Source organism: Heterocephalus glaber, unplaced genomic scaffold, assembly GCF_053883595.1.
Source record: "Heterocephalus glaber isolate CG9 unplaced genomic scaffold, H.glaber_assembly_v1.0 deba00000122, whole genome shotgun sequence".
Classification (NCBI taxonomy): Eukaryota; Metazoa; Chordata; class Mammalia; order Rodentia; family Bathyergidae; genus Heterocephalus; species Heterocephalus glaber.
Window position 1 is genome coordinate 731,725 of NW_028258138.1, and position 22,796 is coordinate 754,520.

The 22,796-nt window shown below is 48.2% G+C and overlaps 1 protein-coding gene across 41 annotated transcripts in view; it reads right to left on the reverse strand.

The window, feature by feature from the left end:
- Pcbp3 (poly(rC) binding protein 3) overlaps window positions 1–22,796 on the reverse strand; it is a 237,857-nt gene that overhangs the window by 53,363 nt on the left and 161,698 nt on the right. For 30 of the 41 annotated variants that reach the window (XR_015451135.1, XM_021256416.2, XM_021256412.2 and 27 more), the window contains one exon: window positions 14,144–14,267. The exons of the other annotated variants lie outside the window; for them this stretch is intronic. Coding sequence is in view for 15 of the 30 variants with exons in the window: in XM_087210737.1 (XP_087066863.1) it covers window positions 14,144–14,267 (124 nt within the window). In the remaining 15 variants the exon portion in view is untranslated. The remainder of the gene's footprint in view (window positions 1–14,143; window positions 14,268–22,796) is intronic. 41 annotated transcript variants of the gene reach the window in all.

Below are 22,796 nucleotides of genomic sequence, written 5' to 3' on the forward strand. Positions count from 1 at the left end.
CCTCCCTGAAGGCTCACTGTGTCCTGAGGGGGCACTGTAGGTGTCCCCCTTTTCTGTCCCTTACAAACCTATGGGAGGCTCAGTAAATGCCCCACATCTCTGCACACACGGGGGCTTGGTAAGAAGGGTTCTTGGTGGAGAACTAGAGGGTCAAGGGTATTCATATCTAAATCGCTGGCAGATGTGGCAAAAGGTCTTCTATACAGCTGTCCACTCCACCCTTCCCCAAGCCCAAGCAGCACAGGCTCCATATCCTTCCTGCTCCTGCCCCATGGACATCTGCAGGCCTTTCATATTCTGTGTTTCTTAGAACTACCTGTGTGTTTGGCCACTGTTTCCACACTGGTTCTGTGGCCTGTCACCATGTGGCAGCTACTTCATGGGGAGGTACAGCCTCCCAAGGTGAAAGTAGAGCCTGCTCTCTTGCCTTTTAGGTGTGCCTTCCTCGAAAGAGACTACTTTTGGAAACAGACACAGGACTTGTGTATCTTTAGCTCATGACTCCATCTCAGGTACATCTGTGTTTGGGATAAACTGAAGTTCAGGATTCAGCATTTTTAACAGATACCTACCTGACCCAACACCGTGACTGAATGCTTTTCCCACTCCTAGTGACTTAAATACCACTTTGATTAAAGCAAAGCAAAGCAAAGCAAAGCAAAGCAGCTCCATCTCTCCTCCACCTCCAGTTCCTGCCTGTTTTATTCATTCTCCCTGACAGTATGTTTTGTATGGGTTTCTTTTCTTCCACTGTCACATTCTTTTGATTGTTTTTAATGGCTGTAGCCCCATACACAGCTTAGTGTGGGGGTGCACATGCAGGGGGTGAGCAGCACAGACAGGGCGAAAGGGGTGGGGGTGGGAGGGGGATACGGGACAGAGAGGGATGCAGCAGGTGCCTTTGGCTTTGCTGAGGTCCCAGCTGTCTGTCACTGTGACCTCAGGGAACAGATCTGCATCTGGGGCTGGCCCTTGCAGTCCCCGCTTGGCCCTGCCAGTGCTTGTCCCAGTCCCTGCTAAACCCCTCCCGGGCAGGCTCTCTCCTTCCTGAGACCACCAGCTGTCCTTTCCCTCTGCTGACCTCCCCACGGGGTGGCCCTGAAACACCCCTCCAGTGGTGCCTGGTCAGTGGAAGTCACAGCATTTGTCACGTCTTCCCTCCTAGGTGCTGGCCTTGGCTCTGGGGTCGCTTCTTTCCGGCTCCCTCTTCCCTGATCTCCCCCAGGTCTCTGGTCCAGCAGAGGCCTAGGGGGAGCAGTCTGTGTCTCTGCTATAGGGAGGCCCTGGCTACATGCAACAAACAGCCTAGGCCAGTCTGCTGGTGTCTGACCTGGTAATCGGGGGCTGCACAGTGCTCTCCTGACTCTGTCACTTAGCTACAACTCCAGCGGCTCCAGGGCCCACGTGAGCATTTGCACTTTCAGTCTCCTACAGTCATGCTGGTGGTCTGCAGACTCACAGCCCGTCCAAGACCACACTGCAGCCCAGCCCTGCGCTCTCGACTCAGTTGGCATGTGGGAGGGCAGCTGAGGGTTGGCATCTCGAGTCCTCAGGAAGTGGTGGAGTCCAGGGACCACTTGTGTGAAACCAGAGACTCATGTGGCTTCACCAAGACCGTGTGGCCAAGACGCAGAGAAGGGAAACCTGCAGCTCTCCTGCTGACCTGGAGTGCCCAGCGGGCACCACTGAGCCCATTGGTTCTGCCATGTGCAGCTTGTCTCCAAGTCCCAGAACCGGGGCCTGCTGGTCCTCAGGCTCCAGATGTGGGGCGCCCTGACCCCAAATCTTCCCAGGCCCCCTTGAGTGGCAATAGGATGCTTCATGGAGGCTCCTGGCCTCTCCAGCCGAAGCCCAGCAGCCTCCAGGAACAATACTCCCCCCACAGGAAGCATGTGGTACAGAGTCAGAGAGGCTTTGCCCGAAACATCACCAGGCCCAATTCCGCCCTGGGCCCTTCTGCTCCCAGATGAAAAAGGCTGAGTGTGACGAGGGCAATGTGCCCAAGAAGGGCTGTGCTGCGGTGGGGTGAGGAGCGCCTGGGCAGTGAGATGCCCGGGAGGGATGAGGCAGAGCACCCAGGGGCATCCAGCTGTGCGGTGATCTGCTCTTCTACCCAGCACCAAGCAACACGGGCCCATTGCCTCTGGCATATCTTTCATTGTCAAGAAGGGGAAAAGAAGGACCCAGGCTTGCCTCCCAGGGCAAGTTTTCTTTCTAAAGGCAGCCGCACAAATTTTCCCTCTGAAGGCAAGAGCGGGGTGGGGTCGGTCATAAGTCTGGAATCAAGGTCAACATGCATGGTCATTACGACAGTGAGGCTCTGTCTTGCCTCTGTGTGCCCTGAGTGAGCTCACGTTAGGCCCAGTAACTGGGACACATGCTAGCAGGTGCAGGTGATCAAGACAATGGGCAAAAGAGGCATTGTAACCATAAATACGGAAAACACTGAATTTTTCTACCCTGTTCTAATGGACCAGGAGAGAAGTTCCCTTCCCCAAAGATGGGAGAGTAGGAGGAGACAGTCCCTTAAGATATTGCATGCTGGTCATCTGTGCTACTGGCCATGCAGGACCTCTCCACAGCTGTGCTCTTGGAAGAGGACAGCCTCTGCTGTGACCACGGGACAGCTGCTACCCCACACCACTAAATACAGAGCTGCTTATAATCACAAGTGTTTGCATTCATTTCTATGCTCCTGGTCATTTACCCATGTTCTCTGAGCAATCAGTTGAAACACAAACTTAAAATATTTTATCTCTGAAAGGCAAAAAACTGTTCCCCGATGGAACATACTCAGATAAAATTTCATTGTGACTCTGATTCTGGCAAACTACTTCTGGAACATCTTCCAGCAGACACAGGCAGAAGCGTGGAATCTGACCGAGTGTGGCTCTGACAGATGCCACTGACAGGTTCCATTGCACTCACCGCTGGGCAGGTCTGAGCTGATGCAACACTCAAATTCATTTATAGGACAAGCAAAAAATATAAAGTTTTTCTATTTATAAGCTGCAAAACTCATTTTAGTTTTACAAACATTTGAAAACTTTTACACATTCCACATGCTTTATCAGACAGGAATCACACTCAATGGCTTCCCAGAGCTCAGTTACATCCCAACGTCAACTCCTCACTGCAGTGTGAGTCCTCTGCGTGCCAGCGATCTGTGTGTCCACCCTATGCTGATACCTGGGTTTCGCAGTGCTCTGCCTGCTCGCTCCTGAGGTCAAGGTCTCCAGAAAGGTGTACCAGGTGCTTGCTGAACTGGACCACTCTGGGCCCCATTTCTGAGGGTGACCCACAGTCCACAGGTAGGAAGGAGTATATCCCCAACCCTGTCTGATATCACTGACAAACATCCCTAAGGTTGTCGTCTGTTTTTCTGTAAATAATATAAAGAGACCAAGACGATCCAATCCTTCAGAGGAAGCCAAGTATTAAAGCAGAGGACCCAGCACGAGCATGGTTCTCTAAGTGTCAGAACTGCTCGCACTCACACCGATCCTGCTCCCCATCACCAAGGAGAGCCTTATGCACTGCGCCCTCAGTCCATCTCAGCCTCCCTGAGGCCACACACGTGAACCCTACCTGCCCCGCCATGCTGCCTGGGGCTCCGAGCTCCGGCTTGGTCTGTCTCCTTGCCAGTCTGCCTCACCCACCGGTCCTGCTCCATGGACCTCTCACCAGGGCCCCAGTGTCCCTTACCTCAGAACAAAGCAGCCTGTGAGGTTGGGAGGATCGGGCTGGATGTGGGTACCAGACAGATGGCCACACTCCCTGTTTAGAGAAGACGAAACACTAAAGGAGAAAAATTAGAGGGGTGTTTTGTTCTCCACCGAAGGAGGCCACCCCATCCCATTGGCCTGGGGTGGGAAACCGCGTGACATGGCCCAGGCACATGTGACCTACTTTTCGGCCAGCTCCCCTTGTGCCCTTGGAGGGGCACCCAGCACTTGTGGGCTGTCATTTCAATGGTTCCTTCCCCCACAGGGCAGCTGAGCAAGCCAATGTGCCTGCAAGACATGCGGCACGCTGTTAAGCCTGGGTTGGGGGGGGGTCCAGCCAGCATTAATCCACACACAGCTCTTCGGACTCTGCTGTTGCTGCTGCTGCTGCTGCTGCTGCGGACTGTCAGCCACTACAGAAAGAGGCTGGCCCATTCCCGTCTACTGCAGGGCAGGCCTGGGCTTGGCTGGAGATGTATTCACAGGTCCACATGGAGCTGAAGAGGAGGCATGTGGAATGGCATAGACCAGAACTTTTCTCCTTCCCCAATTGTAATTCAGTCTAATCTTCCCCAAGAAGCAAGCTTATGCATAAGCTCAGAATCAGACGGGTGCATTGCATCCTCAAGAATGGTCCTAATCCAGGCTGTGGTCTGACCCAGACACCCAAGCCTCAGGCAATGGGAGCTGACAGAAGGGAGAGCCCACGCTGGTCCACCAGCAAACTGGGCAGGACAGCAGCCCTCTGGCTGTACCTGGTGTTCATACAGCACCTTTCTCCCAGAATCCTACATGAAGATCCCCTCACACAAATGCATGAAGGCTGAGTGCAGAGAGGAACGTGGCTGTGCAGGAAGGCGGCTGTACTGGGCAGAAGGAGCTGGTCAGTGATGGCCCCTGGCAGCCACTCTCCCTCTCTAACACCCACCAAAGTGCAGGGAGGGAAAGTGGAGCCCTGCAGGCCCTGCTGCCCACAGTCAGCCTGATAGTCCGTTACAGGGAAAATACTAAAAGAACCTAAGTATTGATGTTCACTACAGGAAAAAACCTGTAACTGTTTCCCAGAAAGACCACTGCTCTGTGACGGCAGGAAGTTGGCCTGTGCAAACTTTTGTCCAACTGGTACCATTAACTCTTTTTAGCAAAAACAGGACCCACCCGTGTTTGTCCTTTCACATGTCTAACGACACCCTAAATATTTTCTCTATTAACATACTTGGTCCCAATTATGATCAAATGGTATTTCATTTTGTGCATAAGATTTTATGTATTCTACTTTTATTTACTCTACTTTATTCTACTCTATTTTTAGGAATAACTAGTCTGCAATGGCTGAAAGTGTCAGGCATTTTTGTATTGCTATATTAAGCAATGGTTGTTTTTTTTTGGTACCAGGGATCGAACTCGGGTCCTTGTGCTTGCACAGCAGGCGGCGAAACCACTGAGCCAAACCCCCGGCCTTAAGCAATGTTTTGATGATTGCTAAGGTTTGGATACATGCCCCCGCCAAGTCACATGTTGGAACTTAGCCCCCATTTACAGCAGTATTGAGAGGTAAGGTCGTGAGGAGGTGCTGAGGCCAGGAGGAGCCCACCCTCATGGACAGGTGAGTGCCACAGACAAGAGCTCACTGTTATCAGTGGGGGTCTCTCTGCCCTTCCACCTCTTCCTCTGGGTGAGGATGCAGTGTTTGCCCCTCCAGAGGACATGGAATTGAAGGCACCATCTGGAAGTGGTGACAAGCTTTCTCTAGACTCAGAGCCTGCTGGCAGCTTGACCTTGGACCTCCAGCTCCCAGAACTAGGAGCAATACCTTTATGCTGCTTTTAACTTACACTGTCTTGAGTACTTTGTTATAGCAGCAGAAATGGACTAGGATGGTACCTTGGGTGGATCTTTCTTCCCTCTCTGTGTCCTTGGAATCTATATTTATAACAATAATTTCTGGGTCAAGATGCACAAGTTTGATGCTTCTCCTGCACAGTGACAAGCCACCAGCCAGTGGCCTTCTATTCCTATCCGGCCTAATAAGCTTTATCCTCAGAGCCAGGCTGCAACTCTGGGTCCATACTGAGTGGAGAGGAGGCAGTGGGTTTCAGGATGGCCTCATGACATGTGGTCCTGCTGCTGTGTCCACCATGCAGCTGCTCTGGCTGAGGTATGATGGTTCTGTTGAGATGGAGACAGCGGTACCCCAGCGTCAACACAGTTCATGGTCACCAGGCTCAGGGCCCAGCCTCTGGTTGACGGCTATGTTCTTCCTGCTGGTGGCTGGGAGGGCTGGACATGGGCCTGTGGGCTGGTGTGGGCAGTCCAGTGGTGACGGTTACAAAGCACTCTGGTAGAAGGTAAGCCAGCAGGCACAGTGAGGACAGGCATGGAGGTCCTGGCCACTGGTGGGAGAAGAGATGGGTGGGAGCCACAAGTCATGTATGCTCCAGGCAGAGGCCTGGCCACTTTCTGAGTGCAATAGGAGATGGAAGGGAGCTGCTGATGGAGGGTGGAGAGGAGACTCAGCAGGGCCATGTCTCTGAGCCAGGAAGGTCAGAAGGCTCAGATCCCCATGAAGAGGAGTGGCGCAGGGAGAGGAGGGGAGCTAGGATGTGTCATGCACAGGAGGAGCTGCTGGTGCTGGCCCAGCCCTGAGGGCTCACAGCATTCGGGTGTAGGCCAAGTGGCCTGTCACTGAGAGGGGTTGGGGGATACCAACTGCAGCTCTGTGCGTCACCTCAGAGGACAGAGACAGAGGTGGAGGGAGGACCACAAGGCAGTGTCGCACACCGCAGGGGCTGTTGCTGGGGCTCCAGCCTGACACTGGCCTGACCCTGCTGTGCCTCTCCACACCCTTTGCTATCTTCTTCCCCTTCTGTCTCTCGAACAAACATCTTGGGGTCCAGGCTCAAGGAAGGCTGGAGTAATTGTGTGTAGTTCCTGGACTCCTTGGGGAAGTCATCTCGTCCCTGTTTCTACACCTCAGTATGTGCTGTGTGCAGCAGGCCACAGGCCAATCCTACTGGATGCTCTTCAGATTGGTTCCCATGGTGTGGTGACACGTCCCTATCTGCTTTAGATCTGGGGCTGCTTATTTTGTTTTCCCTCGATTCTTGTCAATAGGTGCTCCCAGCTCACTGTGCTTCCACCCAGGCCTGCGCAGTCACTTTGCCTGCAGCCTGGTTCCTCTCATTTTGAGCCATTTTAGTTGGTCAAGGACAAAAGGCTATGTGGCTAGCAACTACAAAATGCATGCTCAACACATGCAGCAACAATAACTTGGCATGGAAATCCTAACCAGGTTGAGCTGCACAATTTTATCTGGTGTTGGCCAACTCAGTCCTTGCCATATGTAGCTTTCAATGTAATAAAATTAAGAAACTAATGATGTTTCAGTAAAAATCAGAAATAAATTTCAAATTTAGAAAGGGTTTTGTTAGTTTTATTCTCAGAAACCACCAGAACACAAAGGACATCTGACGGACTACTGGGGGTGGGACATCGTGACAGTAAGAAAAGTTCCAGTCAGGCTGGGCCATCTGACCTGGGGAAGCACCAGGTCTGATTCTAGCCTTCAAAGCTGAATAATGCAACCACAACAGCAAACCCGGAGGCCAGCCTGCTTCTCTCCCTCCCCTTCCAGGGCTGTTCCAAGTGTGTCCCAGAGTGGAGCTGGGGCAGCTCCCAGGACAGTGGTGGTGGTGGTCCATCCTCCCCCGCTGCAGCTTCTGTGCTCCCGGAACCCACCCGTGACTTCTGCAGCTGCGTGCTCAGACTTCTCAGCACAGGCAACCAGGCGCAGGGTGACAGGTATGTGGTTCCTGACCCCAGTTAGTGCCTGGGCCTCACAGGGGTCCAGGTCAGCTAGGTGAGGGGATAGCTCCCACTCTCCTTTAAATCCTGTAGACAGTATCCACACCTTAGTGTTAGGAGGCAGGCAGCAGGGTTGGGTTCAGGCTCTGAGTTCTGGATGGCTGCATGTGGTTTCCCTGTCAGCTCTGCCTCAAGCCTTTGCAGCCCTGTTCAGTCCTCCCTGTGTATGCCACTTTGTACTGTGCCCAGTTTAGGACCTGGGGAGCACCCACCCCACAGGGTGGCCCTGGTGCATTTACTCTTCGGGGTCTTTCTTGGTCAGATTCATACAGGTGAAGCTCAGGGAGAGCCCAGGAGCTCCCTGACCTCACGCAGGCTCTCCTTCGTGGATCTCTGCTGGCCTTCACTTCCCATGTGTGCCTACATCTGGGATCAAGTGACAGGAAGGCAGAGAGGGAAAAAGCAGCAGATGCTCATCCTGCCTCTTGGCACTGTGGCTGCACCGGTAGAGAGGAGACCTCCTTCTCCCTGTCTTAGACCCTGTGGCTCCACCACTGCCACTGTGGGACAGCTTAGGGCTTGTTGTGGGAGAAGAGAGAAAGAGCCACTCTCTTGACCCCACTCTCTGAGCTTCTAGACCCCTTTCTGGCTCCTTGGGCCCTGTTTATATCTTTTCAAGAGTTCCCATCTGGCCTGGGAGCAGTGAGCCAGGGACAGGCTCCCCACACTGCCACCTGCTTTTTCAGAGCCAGGTGTTCCTGGCAGGATAGACAGCAAGGCACAGAGAGCCCCTCCACTCACCCAGAGCCAGACTTCAGCGTCCTTTCTATTATTACCCTTATCAGAAGGGATTTCAGACTAACAGTGAGCAATCCAAACAAAAATTAGATAAACAATTCTACTTACAATAGCATTCAAAAGAACAAAATACTGAGGAATAAACTTAACCAAAGAGGTGAACAACTTATACTCTGAAAACTACAGAATGTTGGTGAAATTAAAGGCCACACAAACAGAAAGACATCCTTGCTCATGAATTGAGAGACTTAATATTAAGACATCTGTATAATCTACAGATTTAATGCAATCCCTATCAAAATCCCAAAAATATTCCTTGCATTTCTGAAATTCATATGGAGTTTCAAGGGACTCCAAACAGCAAAACAATCTTGAAAAGAACAAAGCCGGAGGACTCACACTTGCTGACTTCAAAACTTTTTACAAAGTGAAAGTCATGGAAACAGCACCGTATGAGTATAAAGACTGACAACAGACAGATGGAATAAAGTAAAAGGCCCAAAACCCACCCTCTCACGTACCGTCAAACAATGTTTGCCAAGGGTGCCAAGCACATTCTGTGGATGAGTCACAGCTTATCTACTACCACACACAAAAATAAACTCAGACTGATCAAAGACCTAACCACAAGAGCGGAGACTATAAAACTCTCAGAAGAGAAAACAGGACAAAAGCACTACGACCTTGGAATTGAAAGAAGTTTCTTGGATATGACACCAAAACACAAACAACGAAGTAAAAATAGCTAAATTAGACTCCATCAAAGCTTAATATTTTGGAGAATCAACAGAATTAACAGAGTGAAAAGGCAACATATGGAATGAGGAGAATATTTGCAAATCATATGGACAAGGGGCAAATCCAGGTTAGACCAAAAACTCCTACAACACAACAAAACCCAAACAACTCAATTAAAAATGGGCAAAGGACTTGAATAGATAATTTTCAAAGTATACATACAAATGGCCAACAAGCACACGAAAGGGTGACCAACATCATTTGTGGTTTGGATGTGGTCTGTGCCCCCAGGTTCTGGACCTCAGTGTGTGGCAGTGGGTTTTTTTTGTTGTTGTTTGTTTGTTTATTTTTTGGTACCTGGGATCGAACTTGGGTCCTTGCGCTTGCAAGGCAGGTAGCGGAACCACTGAGCTAAATCCCCAGTCCAGTGTGTGGCCGTGTTAAGAGGTGGTGGGCTTTTTAAGAGGAGGAGCCTAGTGGGAGGTCTGTAGGTCACTGGGGGTGTGCTCTCAGGGGGCATGGGAGGGTCTCTCTCGTGCTTTTTGTCTTACCAGGTGATCCTTCCTCTCACATACACTTCTGCCACTGTGATGCCATCCTCTGTAAGGCCCTGCTGGGGCTGAACAAATGGCAGTGCCATACCCTTGAGAATATGAGTGCTGGGTTTTCTGTGCCCAGAATGGTTTGCCATCACTAATCTTTCCTGGAGGTTGAAATCTGCCCACTATATTAAGATCCCTGCCTGTTCCCTGCCTGTTCCCTGTGGACAAGTGGCTAGGGAAGTCTAGCTGCTCTATAGTATGCTTCCACCATGTGTTACGCCTTTTCTCTTCCAGGAAGAGACACTGAGATCTGTTCCATGTTTATATCCACACAGCTCAACAAGGCATGTGGGGTGTCTCCCTCCCCACGTGCGTGTGTTGGGGGGCGTGGAATTTCATCTACGCAGAGACACAAGACAGATGCTATGCTGGTCAATGCAGTACTGATTCTGTGGTCCCAGCCTCTGGAAGCGTGTTCCAGGGTGCTGCTGTGTTGACCTGCTATCACCACACTCGGCATCAGATGGTGCTGTAGTTTTGCCAATCTCTTCAGCACAGAGTGGTGTAACACTGTTCACTTTTCATTTCTCTGGTTAGGGGTGAGTTTGAACATCTCAACATCAGCCTTCTGCATTTCTTCTTCTCTGAACTGTTTTTCAACCCTTTTGAAAGGTTTTTTCTGTTAGTTACATGTGTATTAGTTTCCTATTGCTGATGTTACATATAACCACAAACTAGGTGGCTTAAACCAACACAAATGGATCATTTTACAGTTCTGGAGGTCAGATGTCAAAAAAAGTCTTGCTGGGCTGGATCCTCCTGAAGGCCCCTGGAGACCCTTTCCCAGCACTTACAGGCTGACACAATCCTCCTAGCCTCTCCCTCCACCTTCAAAGCCAGCAGCTCAACAACTTTAGAACCCTGAGTCTAGCCTTCTTCCCCTCTTCCATGGTTACAGGTCTCAGGCAGTTCAGAAAGCCCACAGGATTGGCCCCTTTCACTGAGCTCAAGCAGCTTAGCAGCCATAAAGCCATCTGCAACGTTAGCCCTGCCACACAAGGGCATGTGGCCACAGCTCCAGGGATTAGGATGCAGGTGTCTGCGGGGCTTTACTCTGCCCCGCAGAAGGAGGTTTCTTTAGATTTTAGCATTCTCTAGACATTGATGCTTCATTGGTTTCAGGATCCCCATATATCCTCTCCTTTCTCTCATTTTTAATTAACTTTTTCCAAGGAATCTATCTAATTTGGTATAATCCAACTTACCAAATCTTTATCCTACCATTTTTTGTTTTTTAAAGTTTTATTTACAAATTTCTTTTTTTGCCCCCAAATAATAAATGTATTGCCCTAATTTTTCTCTATTAGTGCAATAGGTTTTACCTTTCACACGTAGGTCCTGTCCAATTTGATGCCAATAGCACAGTTTCATAACCCTGACAGCAGAATGTCCAGCACTCTCAGGAGTCAGGCCTTTCAGCTTCCCACTCCTTCAATGCTGACAACCCTCTTCTAGACTGTTTATTACCTAGAGACTTTTGTGTGACCTCTAAGTGTTTACTGAGTTCTTCAAAATCCACTTGGAATTTTGACTCAAAATAACACTGTTCTAACATCATTAGCTCATGAGCTCTCTCCCCCTTCCTTTAGGCTGTCCTGGATCTTTTATTAGAGCATCAGGTTTAGCCTCATAGTTCTGTGTACTCTCACTTAGATTAACTTCTGGATGCTTTCCGAATTCCAAAGCCATTATGAACAGAATGATTTGTCTGTCTGTCTGTTTGTTTGAGACAAGATCTTACAATGTAGTTCAGGCTAGTCTTGAACTCGTGGCAGTTCTGCTTTGGCCTCCTGAGAGCTAAGATTACAGACATGCGTTTGGTATTTTTAAATTATATTTTGTTTGGTTATTGCTGGTATAGAAAAAGGCTAATCACTTTACGCTTGCTGATCTTATATCCTGAAAACCATTTGTTCTAGTAGGTTTTAGTCCTTTTGGCTTTTCTACAAAAAATCATCACACTCTTTGCAAAGAACACCAGTGTTATTTTTTCCCTTCAAATCTTTCTCTCTTATTCCTGTGATATCCCCTTGTGTATGGGAAAGATCTCTACGGCTGTTAATAGTATCAGACTTCATCACATGTCTTGAGTTAATCGTGGTATTTTTCTCTCTTCATCTGTTAAAGAATTGATTCATACTTACATATGTCCTCTTGTTGAATCAACTTTGAAATCATATGATAAACTATTAGATCACTATGTTCTTTTTAGATTTGTTTTAAATGTACCTGTGAGTTTGGCACATTAACATTTTACATTGAATTTTTAGGTATAGTCCTAATAAAATGTGCCCGTTCTTTGTTTTAAAAAGTCATATGATATTGCAGTCAAGATTATATTCATATTCTATAAAGTGTGAGGCGGGGTGTTTCCCTCTATTTTCTGGGACACTCTGTGTAGTTAGAAGACATAGGGTTCCTTGAAGTTAGGTACAGTTCACCCATGACTCAGTGTGTGAAGATTTTTTTGAATGGGAAGTCTTTGTCATTTAATATCTTTAATACTTGTTGGTCTACTAAAATTCTCTAGGTTTTCTTGAGTCTATTTTGGTACTTTATACTTTCCTAGGCAATTATCAAAGTCCTCTAAGCTTTCAAACCTGCTTGCATGTTACCACAATACTCCATAAAATTATGCCCAAGAAAACGATATATAGATATATATATATAGATATATATATATATGTTAAAACAAAAAGGAAAGAAACCACATCTATTCTCTCTATACAAATTTAAAGAGAATTTTTTTCAATATTATTTCCTCTTTTACTATATCTCTTACTGTTTTATAAAATTATAGAAAGACCAGACATCAAATTGAGCCAACATAAGACGTCTCCCTTCCTGGCCTGTCAAGATCCTGTCTCTTGATCTTCTCGACGTTAGAATCAAGAATTTAGCCTAAATAAAATAAAAAAGGGGGAATTTGTGGGAAATGGTAGAATTCAGGTATCTAGTTCACAAGAAGTTTGTCAACTAAGAGAATTAAGTCCTTTCTGGGAAATTCCACAAGTCTGTTTGTTAAAAGAATGCCAGAAAACTTTGAGACCTTGTAAAAGTCTCACAGGAGAAAAACAGGTTTTCCTAGTTTTCTTATTTACCATTTTCTGGGATCAGAGGACTGCGACCCAATGACTCTACGGGTGGTGAGAGAGATACGACTCACTATGCACATCTGTGATGTTTATGGTGGGCCGGTGGGCTTGATTTTTGGCTAAAGTCGTCCTGCTCTCTTGATACTATCTGATAAGAAGAGGGCTTCGGTGTGCTCTTTGATGTACAGGATTGGTGAATGGAAACAGGGAACTTGTGAATTCTCCTGTAGCTTTTGTGAGTCACTTAAAGTCACTGGTTATCAACAGAGGTGAAAATCAGAAAGACATAGCCAGAATGACCAAGCTGCTTTCCTACATGTATAAAAGCCTTGCTTCTTTCCTTTGTGATGGTCGAATAGTGCCAGAGAATTAAACTGCTGTTCACCCCCAGGCTGTCTCCTTTTCTTTCTTTAAAAGTCGGTGCTTTCCGGGGTCTCCGGTTTCCCTCAAGAGAAACCAACAAGTGGTGGGTTTTTCTTCTCAGTTGTATCTATAGCTATTTCCTGTTTTTGTGTCTTTATCCCCATATCATCCTCTTCTTCCATCCTTCTTATCAGAGGCCTATCTACTCTTTAACACAACAAGCCAGCCGACAGCGTTAGTCCTGCTGAGTTCCTCTGTGATCCTGTGTTCTCTACTGGCTGACCTCTGCTGTTTCCTTTATTGTTCCTGGCCTGGATCCTCAGGTTTCTTCTCTTGCTCTTTTTCTCGACCTCTGGGGTTGGCTTATCCTGGCACTTTTAGTTTTTCCCATTCTGAGCACATGTACTACATGTCACTGATGTCCTCAGTGCTGTTTTAGCAGCATCACATTAATTTAGATGTGTTGTTTCATCATCACTCAGCTCCAAGTTTCCTTACTCTCTCCTATGATTGTGCTTGGAATGTGGATTTTAGAACTTCTTGTAACTTGTTATTTGTATGAGCCTTCCTTTGCTATTGATTCCAGTACAGCTCTTTTGGGGGTGGGGAACACATGCTGTTACCAAATTACTGAGGCCAAACATACTCTAGATTTGTACATTCCCTCTGAATGCTTAAAAAGTAACGTAAATACCAGCACTCTGGGAAGCTGAGGCAGGAGGACTGCAAGTTCAAGCTCTGCTCATCATTCCCGAAACCGAGCTTCTCACCTGCTGCCCTAATGGCCAAGTGGACTCCAGGGGTCAGCTGTGGGCCCGAGACTGGCCCAACCACATGCACCCACAGCCAGTCTGCACCCAACAGGATGAGGAAGCTCCTCCAACCCAGCACCATGTGCCCAGAACTCAGACCTCTGGACCGCAGCAGTGGGACACAGAAGTGAACACTTCCCCGGGCGAGTTCAGATCTGCTGTGATGTCCCTGGTGAAAGCCAGTGGCAGAAGAGATGGCCACTCACCTCCCCATAGGCAGGCTGGACAGTTCAGAGCAGGTCCGTAGACACAAACACTGGGTGCTCCTCGGCTCAGAGCATCGTCACAGCAGCTGGGATCTGCAGAGTGGCCAGCCTGTGTGGGGCCCACCTGAAACACAAACACAGGCACGTCGAGTCCAGTGCACAGCTTTGCCCTGGGCACTGGGCCTCGACCTCGCTTCTGGCATTAGCAGAGCAGTAAATGTCTCTGGAGCACTCACGTCTAAGCCTGAGTGGGGAGGAGCCAGTGCCAGCAGAGTTGACCTGGGAAGTGCCACCAAGAGGCCTAAAGAGGCCACGGCACCCTAGGCAGGCTCCCAATTCACAGTGCACAGCCCAGGGGAAATTTCCTGGGGAGCTTGTACAGTGTTACACTTAGTGTACACTTAGTACACTTACCCCCCCATACACTGATTTTAAACCGACACTTATAAAACTGTACTTTTGTTCAAGTGCATGGCTGGTTTTCTACTTTTATAGCAGGGAGATCATCTCACTCAACCTGTACCTCCAGCTTGCAATCTTGCCCACTGGAGCCGCCTCTGCACCATCTAGTGTTTTTCCAGAGGGCCTCATTTTCACCTCAGCCCACGTTTTTGACATTTTGCCTTTTGAATTCGGGTCTAGTGCCCAGGCTGGAGACCTGACTCCTAGTGACAAGCACTCAGTGCTCCTGCTGTGCTCATAATCTATTCTGCTCGTGGATGTTTATAACCTCCACCAGTCATTGCCATGGGCATCCGAGAAGGCCCACTGACAACAATTCCAACACTTGGACTCCTGAAACCATAGTCCCCATAGGAATCAGAATCTGTGCTAGGTGCTTATGCCCTCCTCTGAACCAGCCAGGTAGCCACGGGCTGTTTCCTGGCAATGTCCTGCTCATACCATTGTGTGAAGTTCAAAGTGAGGTGGACCAGAAAGTGCCAGTGCAAGGTGAACTGGTCAGCTATCCCACTGCTAGAACTAAATACCCAATCTACAACGTGAAGGGGGAAATGGTTTACTCAGCTCAGTGTTTCAGAGGATCCAGTCCATGGTCAGCTGGCCCCAAAGCAGAGACATTATCAGAAGGGCAAAGCTGTTCACTTCATAGTGGGTGGGAAGCAGAGCACCAGCAAGAGATGTACCCTCCACAGGGTCACCCAGTGACCCACCTCTAGTTGGCCCCAACTCCTAACAGCACACTCAGCTGTGACCATCAGAGATGAATCACCCCATGATCTAGTCACCTCTCCAGGAGTCTCTTCATTCGGTCAAGTTGACAGCTAAGCTTAACTGTCACACAACGAGAGTCCATGAAGGATGAGGTTGACTGAAGACCATCCTCTTTCTCAGGGCCCACACCTGGGGAGGCAGCTGTGTGGGTGCAGCACAGGGCATGGGAGACACAGCTGTGGGGCTGGGCCCTGAAGTTGATGCATGGGATATACTGAAGTTACTGGAATGCACATTTTAAGATTGAACCTCGTGGTGTATGAACTGCATCTCAATTTAAAAAGCTAAGGTAATATTCAAAGGTTAAAAAAACAAAAAAAGAGCCAAGTGTGCTGGTACATGACTATAATCTCAGATACTTGGGAGACAGAGGCAGGAGGAATGAAAAGATTGAAGCTACCCTGGGCAACTTAGTGAGACCATATTTCAAAACACAAAAAAAGGCCAGAGTGTGGCTCTGTGGTAAAACACTTGAACAGCACATGAGAGGGCCTGGGTTCAATCCTCAGTACTGAAAAAAAAAAAAAGAAGAAGAAAGCAATGGAAGAGACCTCCCATAAAAAGTGGCAGAATGTTCGTCTTCACCCTTATAGAAGCCACACTTAATGATACTGAGAAATGGAAAGGCACGTACCAGCACGCAGTAGCCATCAGGAGAAAAGCATACCTCTGTAGACAATGAGCATCGGGACAAGGGAGAACACTGGAATTGTGGACATAGTACTGCAGTCAGGAAGAGGGGTAAGCAATTAGCAGTGCAGGAAAGCAAGGGAAGGGGAAGCCTGAGCCAGTGAGAAGAGTGCCAGCAGGACAGGCCGCTTGGCAGTGAGAGTGGGAATTAAGATTTTTATAGAGAGCCTTAGTCCCCAGCTAGCCTCAGGCACCTCTTGCCACCAGCTGCTCACTCTTCCATTCCCACAGGAGCTCATTCAGGCTCCTTGCTCAAAGACAATAAGAGTTCTGAAGATGGCGAAATGCCAAAATTAAAGAAGGGTTAAGTGGAGAAAACAAACTGAACAGCAGGACCTCTCATTACCTAGCCTCAGAATTCTAGCAGCCAGGATAGCTTTCAAAAATCAGAACTGAGAATTCTGTCCCTTGAAGACCCCACAGTTAAGTAGCCAGAGCTCTACATGATCAGCTGACAGGGAAACTAGCAGCACAAAGGAGAGAGTCAAGGGGTCCCAGCAGATGCAGGACAAAACATCAACCCAAAGCAGTGAGGGTTCCAAGGCCAAAGATGAGAGTAAGCTGTCCTGGGGCAAAACACTGAACTCTCGAAAATAAGGGAGGTGAAGCGGAGTCCGAGGGCAGAGGTGACAATCTTGAGACAAAGGTGCTTCAGAGGAGCAAGAGGAATGGAAGTAGAAGGCAATGTGGGAGCCATGGTAGGAAAGACGAGAGAGTGCAGGAAGAGTAGATGAGCAATACACGGAGGCATCAGAAGCCACACTGATTTAACTTATCTCCAAAAGTACTATTTTTTAAAAACTACATTTTTCTGACCAGCAGAAAAGGATGCTCCTGGATAAAGAAATCTAGTGAGCCCCAAATCCCTCGAAACCCCCTACTCAGTCAGAGACTCTTGCTACTGCTAGTTCAGGAAGTCCTGTGCACTTTGAAACAGATAGCAAAGGGCACAGAAAATCCCTTGGATTAGATAATCATCTCAATGTGAAGTCTGTTATGGTTCTGTGAGAAGAAACATCAAAAGCAAATCTTCTCAGCTGACGACATTACCTTAACCACAAAGCGGAGAATCCAAGAAAGTACTCCAGAAGTAACTGAAACTACTATTGGCATGTGCAGATGTGAGAGACACCAGAAGGGAAGAACTTAATGTCCCAAGAACACAAATGAACAATTAGGCCAGGGATTTAGCTCCGTGGTTCCGGTGCCTGCCTCACAAATGCAAGGTCCTGAGTTCGATCCCCGGTATCAAAAAAACAAAACAAAACAAATGGACAATTAAGATTGAACAAAACAGGAAGCCTGAATTAAGAATGAAAGAGAAAAGAAATGAACAAGAAAGACAAAATCAGCCTGGAAATAAAGACTGTTACAAGGGGCGGAAGGAGAATAACTGCAGTTGAATGTGTAAGGGAAGACTGAAAACATCAAAAAATGAGACAGAGCAAGGTAAAAACGAGCAAAGACAAAGTGATATAAAGTATAATGTAAAACTGATCCAAGAAGTATATACCGGAATTCCTAAAAGCGAAGAGTGAAACTATGAAGGAGAACTCATGCTTAAATCCCCAGATATGATTCTCAGGGGAAAATGACTGTGAGCTGAAGAGGCTCATCACAAACCTAAGCAAACTGACCAGGACATGGCCTCAGAGGCACAACCAGTGAACTCCTGAGACCATGAAGATTCTCTGGGGCTCTGGGTAAAAGGACTGGCTCACTCAGCAAAAGCCAGGAGCCAGATTGGACACAGCCATGAGCAGGTTGCAGTGGGGCCACCCCTTCATCAACTCCGTAAAAATAAAGTTTGGCCACAGGGCTTTCTGTCAGCCAGACAGTGCTGCAAAATTAGAGCTTTCCATATCCAAGAGCTAAGCAGAGCTGTGCCTTACAAGTGTCACAGGAGAAGCCCACTAAAGGCAAGCTCCCTCATGCCAAGGGACAGTTGGGGAATTGCTTGCCAGCTCTCAATGAGATTCAACCAATCACAGATTCAAAGTACTCAGAGGGAAACTGCACCTGTACTGAGCCTGTACAGGTTTTTTCCTCTGTTCCCTAAACACTGTAGTTTAACAACAACTTACAAGACATTTACATTGCATTTGGCATTATAAGTAACATAGAGATGATTTAAAGTTTAAGGAGGATGTATGAAGGCTCTATGCAAATACAATGTCACTCTGTACATGGGATATGATCGTCTGCAGACAGCAGTGTCTGAGAGGGATTCTGGAACCAATCTCCTACCAATGCCAAGGGACAAATGTATGAAGACAACCAAGAAAACAAAGAAACAAGCCTTCATAAATGCCAGAATTAAAGTGGGAGGATCAACGATGACAAGCCACATTTTTAAAAAAGATACACAACAAATAAAACACAACATACACACTAAATACAGAAGCAAGTTACATGACAGTCGAGTATGAACACATCGGTTATACCAGCACATGCATAAATGCAGGTGGGTTTTCCAGCTATCAAAAGTCTCAGGTGGCTCACAAACCAGCTCTGCTTTATATTAGAAACACAGCTGCTAACTAAGTAACAAGGCTAAATATCAGTGAGTGGGAAAAACACAGCAGGCAGAGGCACAAGATGAAAAATCTGGGGCTGCGATGTGGATCCCAGACAAGACCCAGTCTGGCCCCAAGCACTGACCACAACCTGCAGCCGTCTCCCGCTGCAGAAGGCTCACCCCACCACAAAGCCGTGGGAGCTAAGTGTGCCCAAGAAGCAGGCAACAGAGGCAGGAGCTGAGGTTCCAGGAAAGAAGCAGAAGCACAGTGACACCACAGAGCATGGGTCACTGTCAGCCCAGCAAGCTGGGGGTCAGCACAAGCAAACAGGAAAGAGTCATAGCGAAAGGCAGACACGAACATCAAACCTCAGTGCCAGAAACGGCAAGAACACTTCCTCTCAAACACCCAGAAACCCACTAAAACCCCACTCACATCACAGCCCAAAGAAATCTCAGTAAGTTTCACGGAACAGAAATGGCATGGACAGCAGCAGTCTCTGATAACAATGCAGTAAGACCAGAAATGAATGAATGAACTTTAAGCAAAGGGCATCCATCTGTAATTTATATCATTTTAGGAACATCTAGAGGGGAGTAGTCACTAAAGTGGTAAGGAACACCACGAGGCCAAAGCCTAGAAAGTGGGGTGACCAACAGACATGCCTGCAATGACCCACTTCTTTCAAGGACACCCACAGGCTGAGGGAGCCCAGAGAACCAGCACCCCATGGAGCTGGAGAGGGGGCGGTGCAAGCCCGTGAAAGCACACCCTGGTGTCCCCTCCGGCAGGGGACCCGTGAGGACACAGCTCTAAGCCTCTCCTCTCCACCTGCCGCTGTGTAACCCAGAGGGGCAACAGCAGAAATGCTTCTAATGCCAGCTGAATAAGTCACCACGGCAAGCTGGCCTCAAAGGATGGGGTCCCCAAGTACGCCACATTCCCCTCAGGCAGAGTCCAGAAAAAAGCAGCTCACTCAGCTGGGAATGACATGCGCTCGCACATACCACCACACGGTGCAGAAGCAGCTCCCACTGCCAAGCAGCATGTGGGGCCTCAGAAGCCCCGGCACAGGTGATCAGGTCAGGGAGCTTCCGGCTGCCCCGTGGGCGCCTCTTGGGTGCCAGGGCAGCAGCTGTTGTGTCTTAAGACTTCACCTGGCAGGAGGTACCCATGTCAGCTAAGATGTTAAGGACAACAAAGGACAGGAGAGGGCCACACTGTGGGATCTGCCACCCGAGGGGTCCCCAGGAATCGAGCATGGGCCTCTTTGGGACAGAGTCCAAGATGATGCAATAAATCTCAGGTCTTCAGTAAAAAAAGAGTGAGAATTCATAAAAGGAAGCCTCTGTGGAACAGAATTTTATTCCACTTAAAGGCAAAACAAGAAGGATTACATATACCAGCTCAGAGGCAGACTTCTTCCTGGGAATCTGCCTGAGGGAAAGGAGCTCAGCCATGCTGTCACAGGCCCTGGCGTGTTCCCCAAACACAAGCCGAGCTGCTGGTGCAATGGGACGAGAGTGTGAGGAGACCACAGGCGAGTGGACTGTCACAACACCCACAGTGCCCAGCACAGAGACAGCAAGCAGGAGCCAAGGTACCCAGGTTGAGCAGCAGCTCTTTAGTTCTCCAGCCATGCTGGATTCTACTTTCTGTGAACAGAAAAGAAGAAAACCACTGGGCTCTTCCTGCTGGACTCTGTAGGCACCCTGCAGTGGGTGGGGCCATCGAAAGGCTCTGCAGGGCAGGGGCACACTCCACTCCGGCCACCCAAACTGTAGAAAGTCCCCAGGTCTGGGGTGCTCTCAGGCACAGCCTCAACACAAAGTGTCGTGGTCAGTGCTGTCAGGTCTCCCCAAAGTGGCCACGCCCGGTACACAGTAGGACAGGGCAACCAAAACAAGACGTCTGTGTCCACAGCCTAACGACGGGAGGTGGGCCCAAGACTCCAGTTAGAACCCCAGAAGGAGGGCCTGGCAGAGCTATGGCATCAGGAGGGACAGCGGGTTCACAGGTCCTGGCTGGGGGCATTTTGGGTACTGGGGGCACTGGCAGGAACAGGGGAGAGCAGTAGGGAGAGTAGGCAGACCAGTCAGGTGGTGTGGGTACATGGTGAGGTGCAAAGGGGCAGGGCCACAGCCAGAGCAGCAGGGATGGCAGCAAAAATGCAGTCCAGGGACTGTAACTGAGTGTGAGTAGTGAGGAAGCACACAGAGGCTCAGAGCCCACGAGAGCAGGACGACAGCAACATCACAGCCAAGAGACAGTGGAGAGTCAGGTTTAGTGGTGCACACCTGTAGCTCCTGCCACTTAGGAGGCTGAGGCAGGAGGGTCACTTAGGTCAAAGAGTTTGAGACCTGCCTGGGCAACACAGCAAGATGGGGAGTGGGGTAGGTAGAGGGATGGAGTGAGAGACTGGGGGAGAAGAGAGAAAGGTAGGCAGACAGAGAAGCTGAAACTCAGAATCCACTCTGCCAAGTCACACCCAAGCCAAGCCACCAACTATCCTCTCTCCATTCCAGCTCACATAAGTGGATTTCCCTCCCCCAATAATGAAGATGTAGAATACATGAACAACACAAAAACTTGACAGTGTATTTATGCTATACAAACCACACCTGACAATTAGGTAACATATTCTCCTAAAGCTCTCAGAGGAAAAAATAAAAATTGATAATATTTTAGCTCATAGTCTAAATTTTGAAGACATAAATTGACAGACTATACTCTCTACCTACTAGGTAAACTGAATATCAGTGGCCAAAACTTTTCATTTTCTTGGGCCTAACATTTAAAAATATTTTTAAATAAGAAATAAATGGGACCCAGATAATGAAGTTGGAAAACAGAGTTCAACAACAAAATTACTACATGACAAACCTGGCAGCCAGCAGCTACAACCTTACAGAAAAGTTTATAACTCTGAAAGTCCGAATTAGGAATTAAAGAGGCCAAAACTTTGAGTCGAGAGTCCAATGTAAGAACTTAGCTAAGAAACACAAAGTGTTCACAGAAAGTAGAAAGTCATTAATAAAGAAAAGACTAGAAGTTAACAAAGAAGACTGACAATGGAGAAAACCAGTAAGAACAGAGTTGGTTGTTTTAGGAAAGGTGGAAGCAATACACAACCCTAATGAGCTCAGCAGGGAAAGCAATCAGGCAGTCATCACAGAAAACAAGGGCTGGTGACACTGACACCGCAGAGTGTGTGTGCGTGCACACATCAGCCCCAACCTGGATGTTCTGTGAGGAGCAAACATGAGTGGTGGAGACACAGGTGGGCTGGCCAGGGTCTCCAGGCTTTTAAAAGAATACATTAGAGGGGTTGCTATTCTTTATTTTTCTCTCCTACACAGTCGATGTAAGTCAAAAGCCAAAAACGAAAAAGAACAACAAAAAAGCACCAAATAAATAAAAGTCTCAAGAAAACCTAGCTATCTCCAGGGAAAAGACAGGGAAAAGGAAACCTAGTAAGTGAGAAATCTTTTTAATAAAACCTACCCAGCTTCACTTAAAAGCGACAGGACACACATACCTCTGTCAGGAGGGGCTGGACCTCCACCCACCAGGCACTCAGCCCCTTCTCCCCAAAACTGGGGCCCTGGACCTCCACCCACAGGTGCTCAGCTCCTTCTCCCAGTGCCACTGCTGTGCTGATTGATAGTGGAGGCCTGACTTCCCCTGAGCTTGCTGGTATATGCTGTCCCCTCCTCCAGGTGTTGGCACAGACCACTAAAACAGATTTATTTAGAATCAGAATTGCAAGACATACCCATACTTTGCAGGGTCTAAACAAAATTCACTTGTCATACCAAAAACTAGGAATATTTCAACATGAAAAGGAATCAGTCAATGTGGGGCACCACTAAGGTGACAGAGGAGTAAGAGTTCTTTGACCAGGACAATAAAGCAGCCATCAAGTGGGCCTCCAGAAGTGCCTATGAACCTGTTTCCAGCAAGCTCCTGAAAATTCAGAGGAAACAAACAGGGACATGAGAATAAGCAGCACAGCACCACAAGCACTGAATGGAAAGACTACAACATCCTCGTAGCAAGGAAATAAACTGAATTCTAACAAAAAGCTCCAGAAAGAGAAATCTCCAGGTCCAAAACATTTCACTGGAGAATTCTACCAAACATTTGAAGAACAAACAGCAAGTTCGGGTAACTTTTTTTTTTTTTGGTATTGGGGCTCGAACTTGGATCCT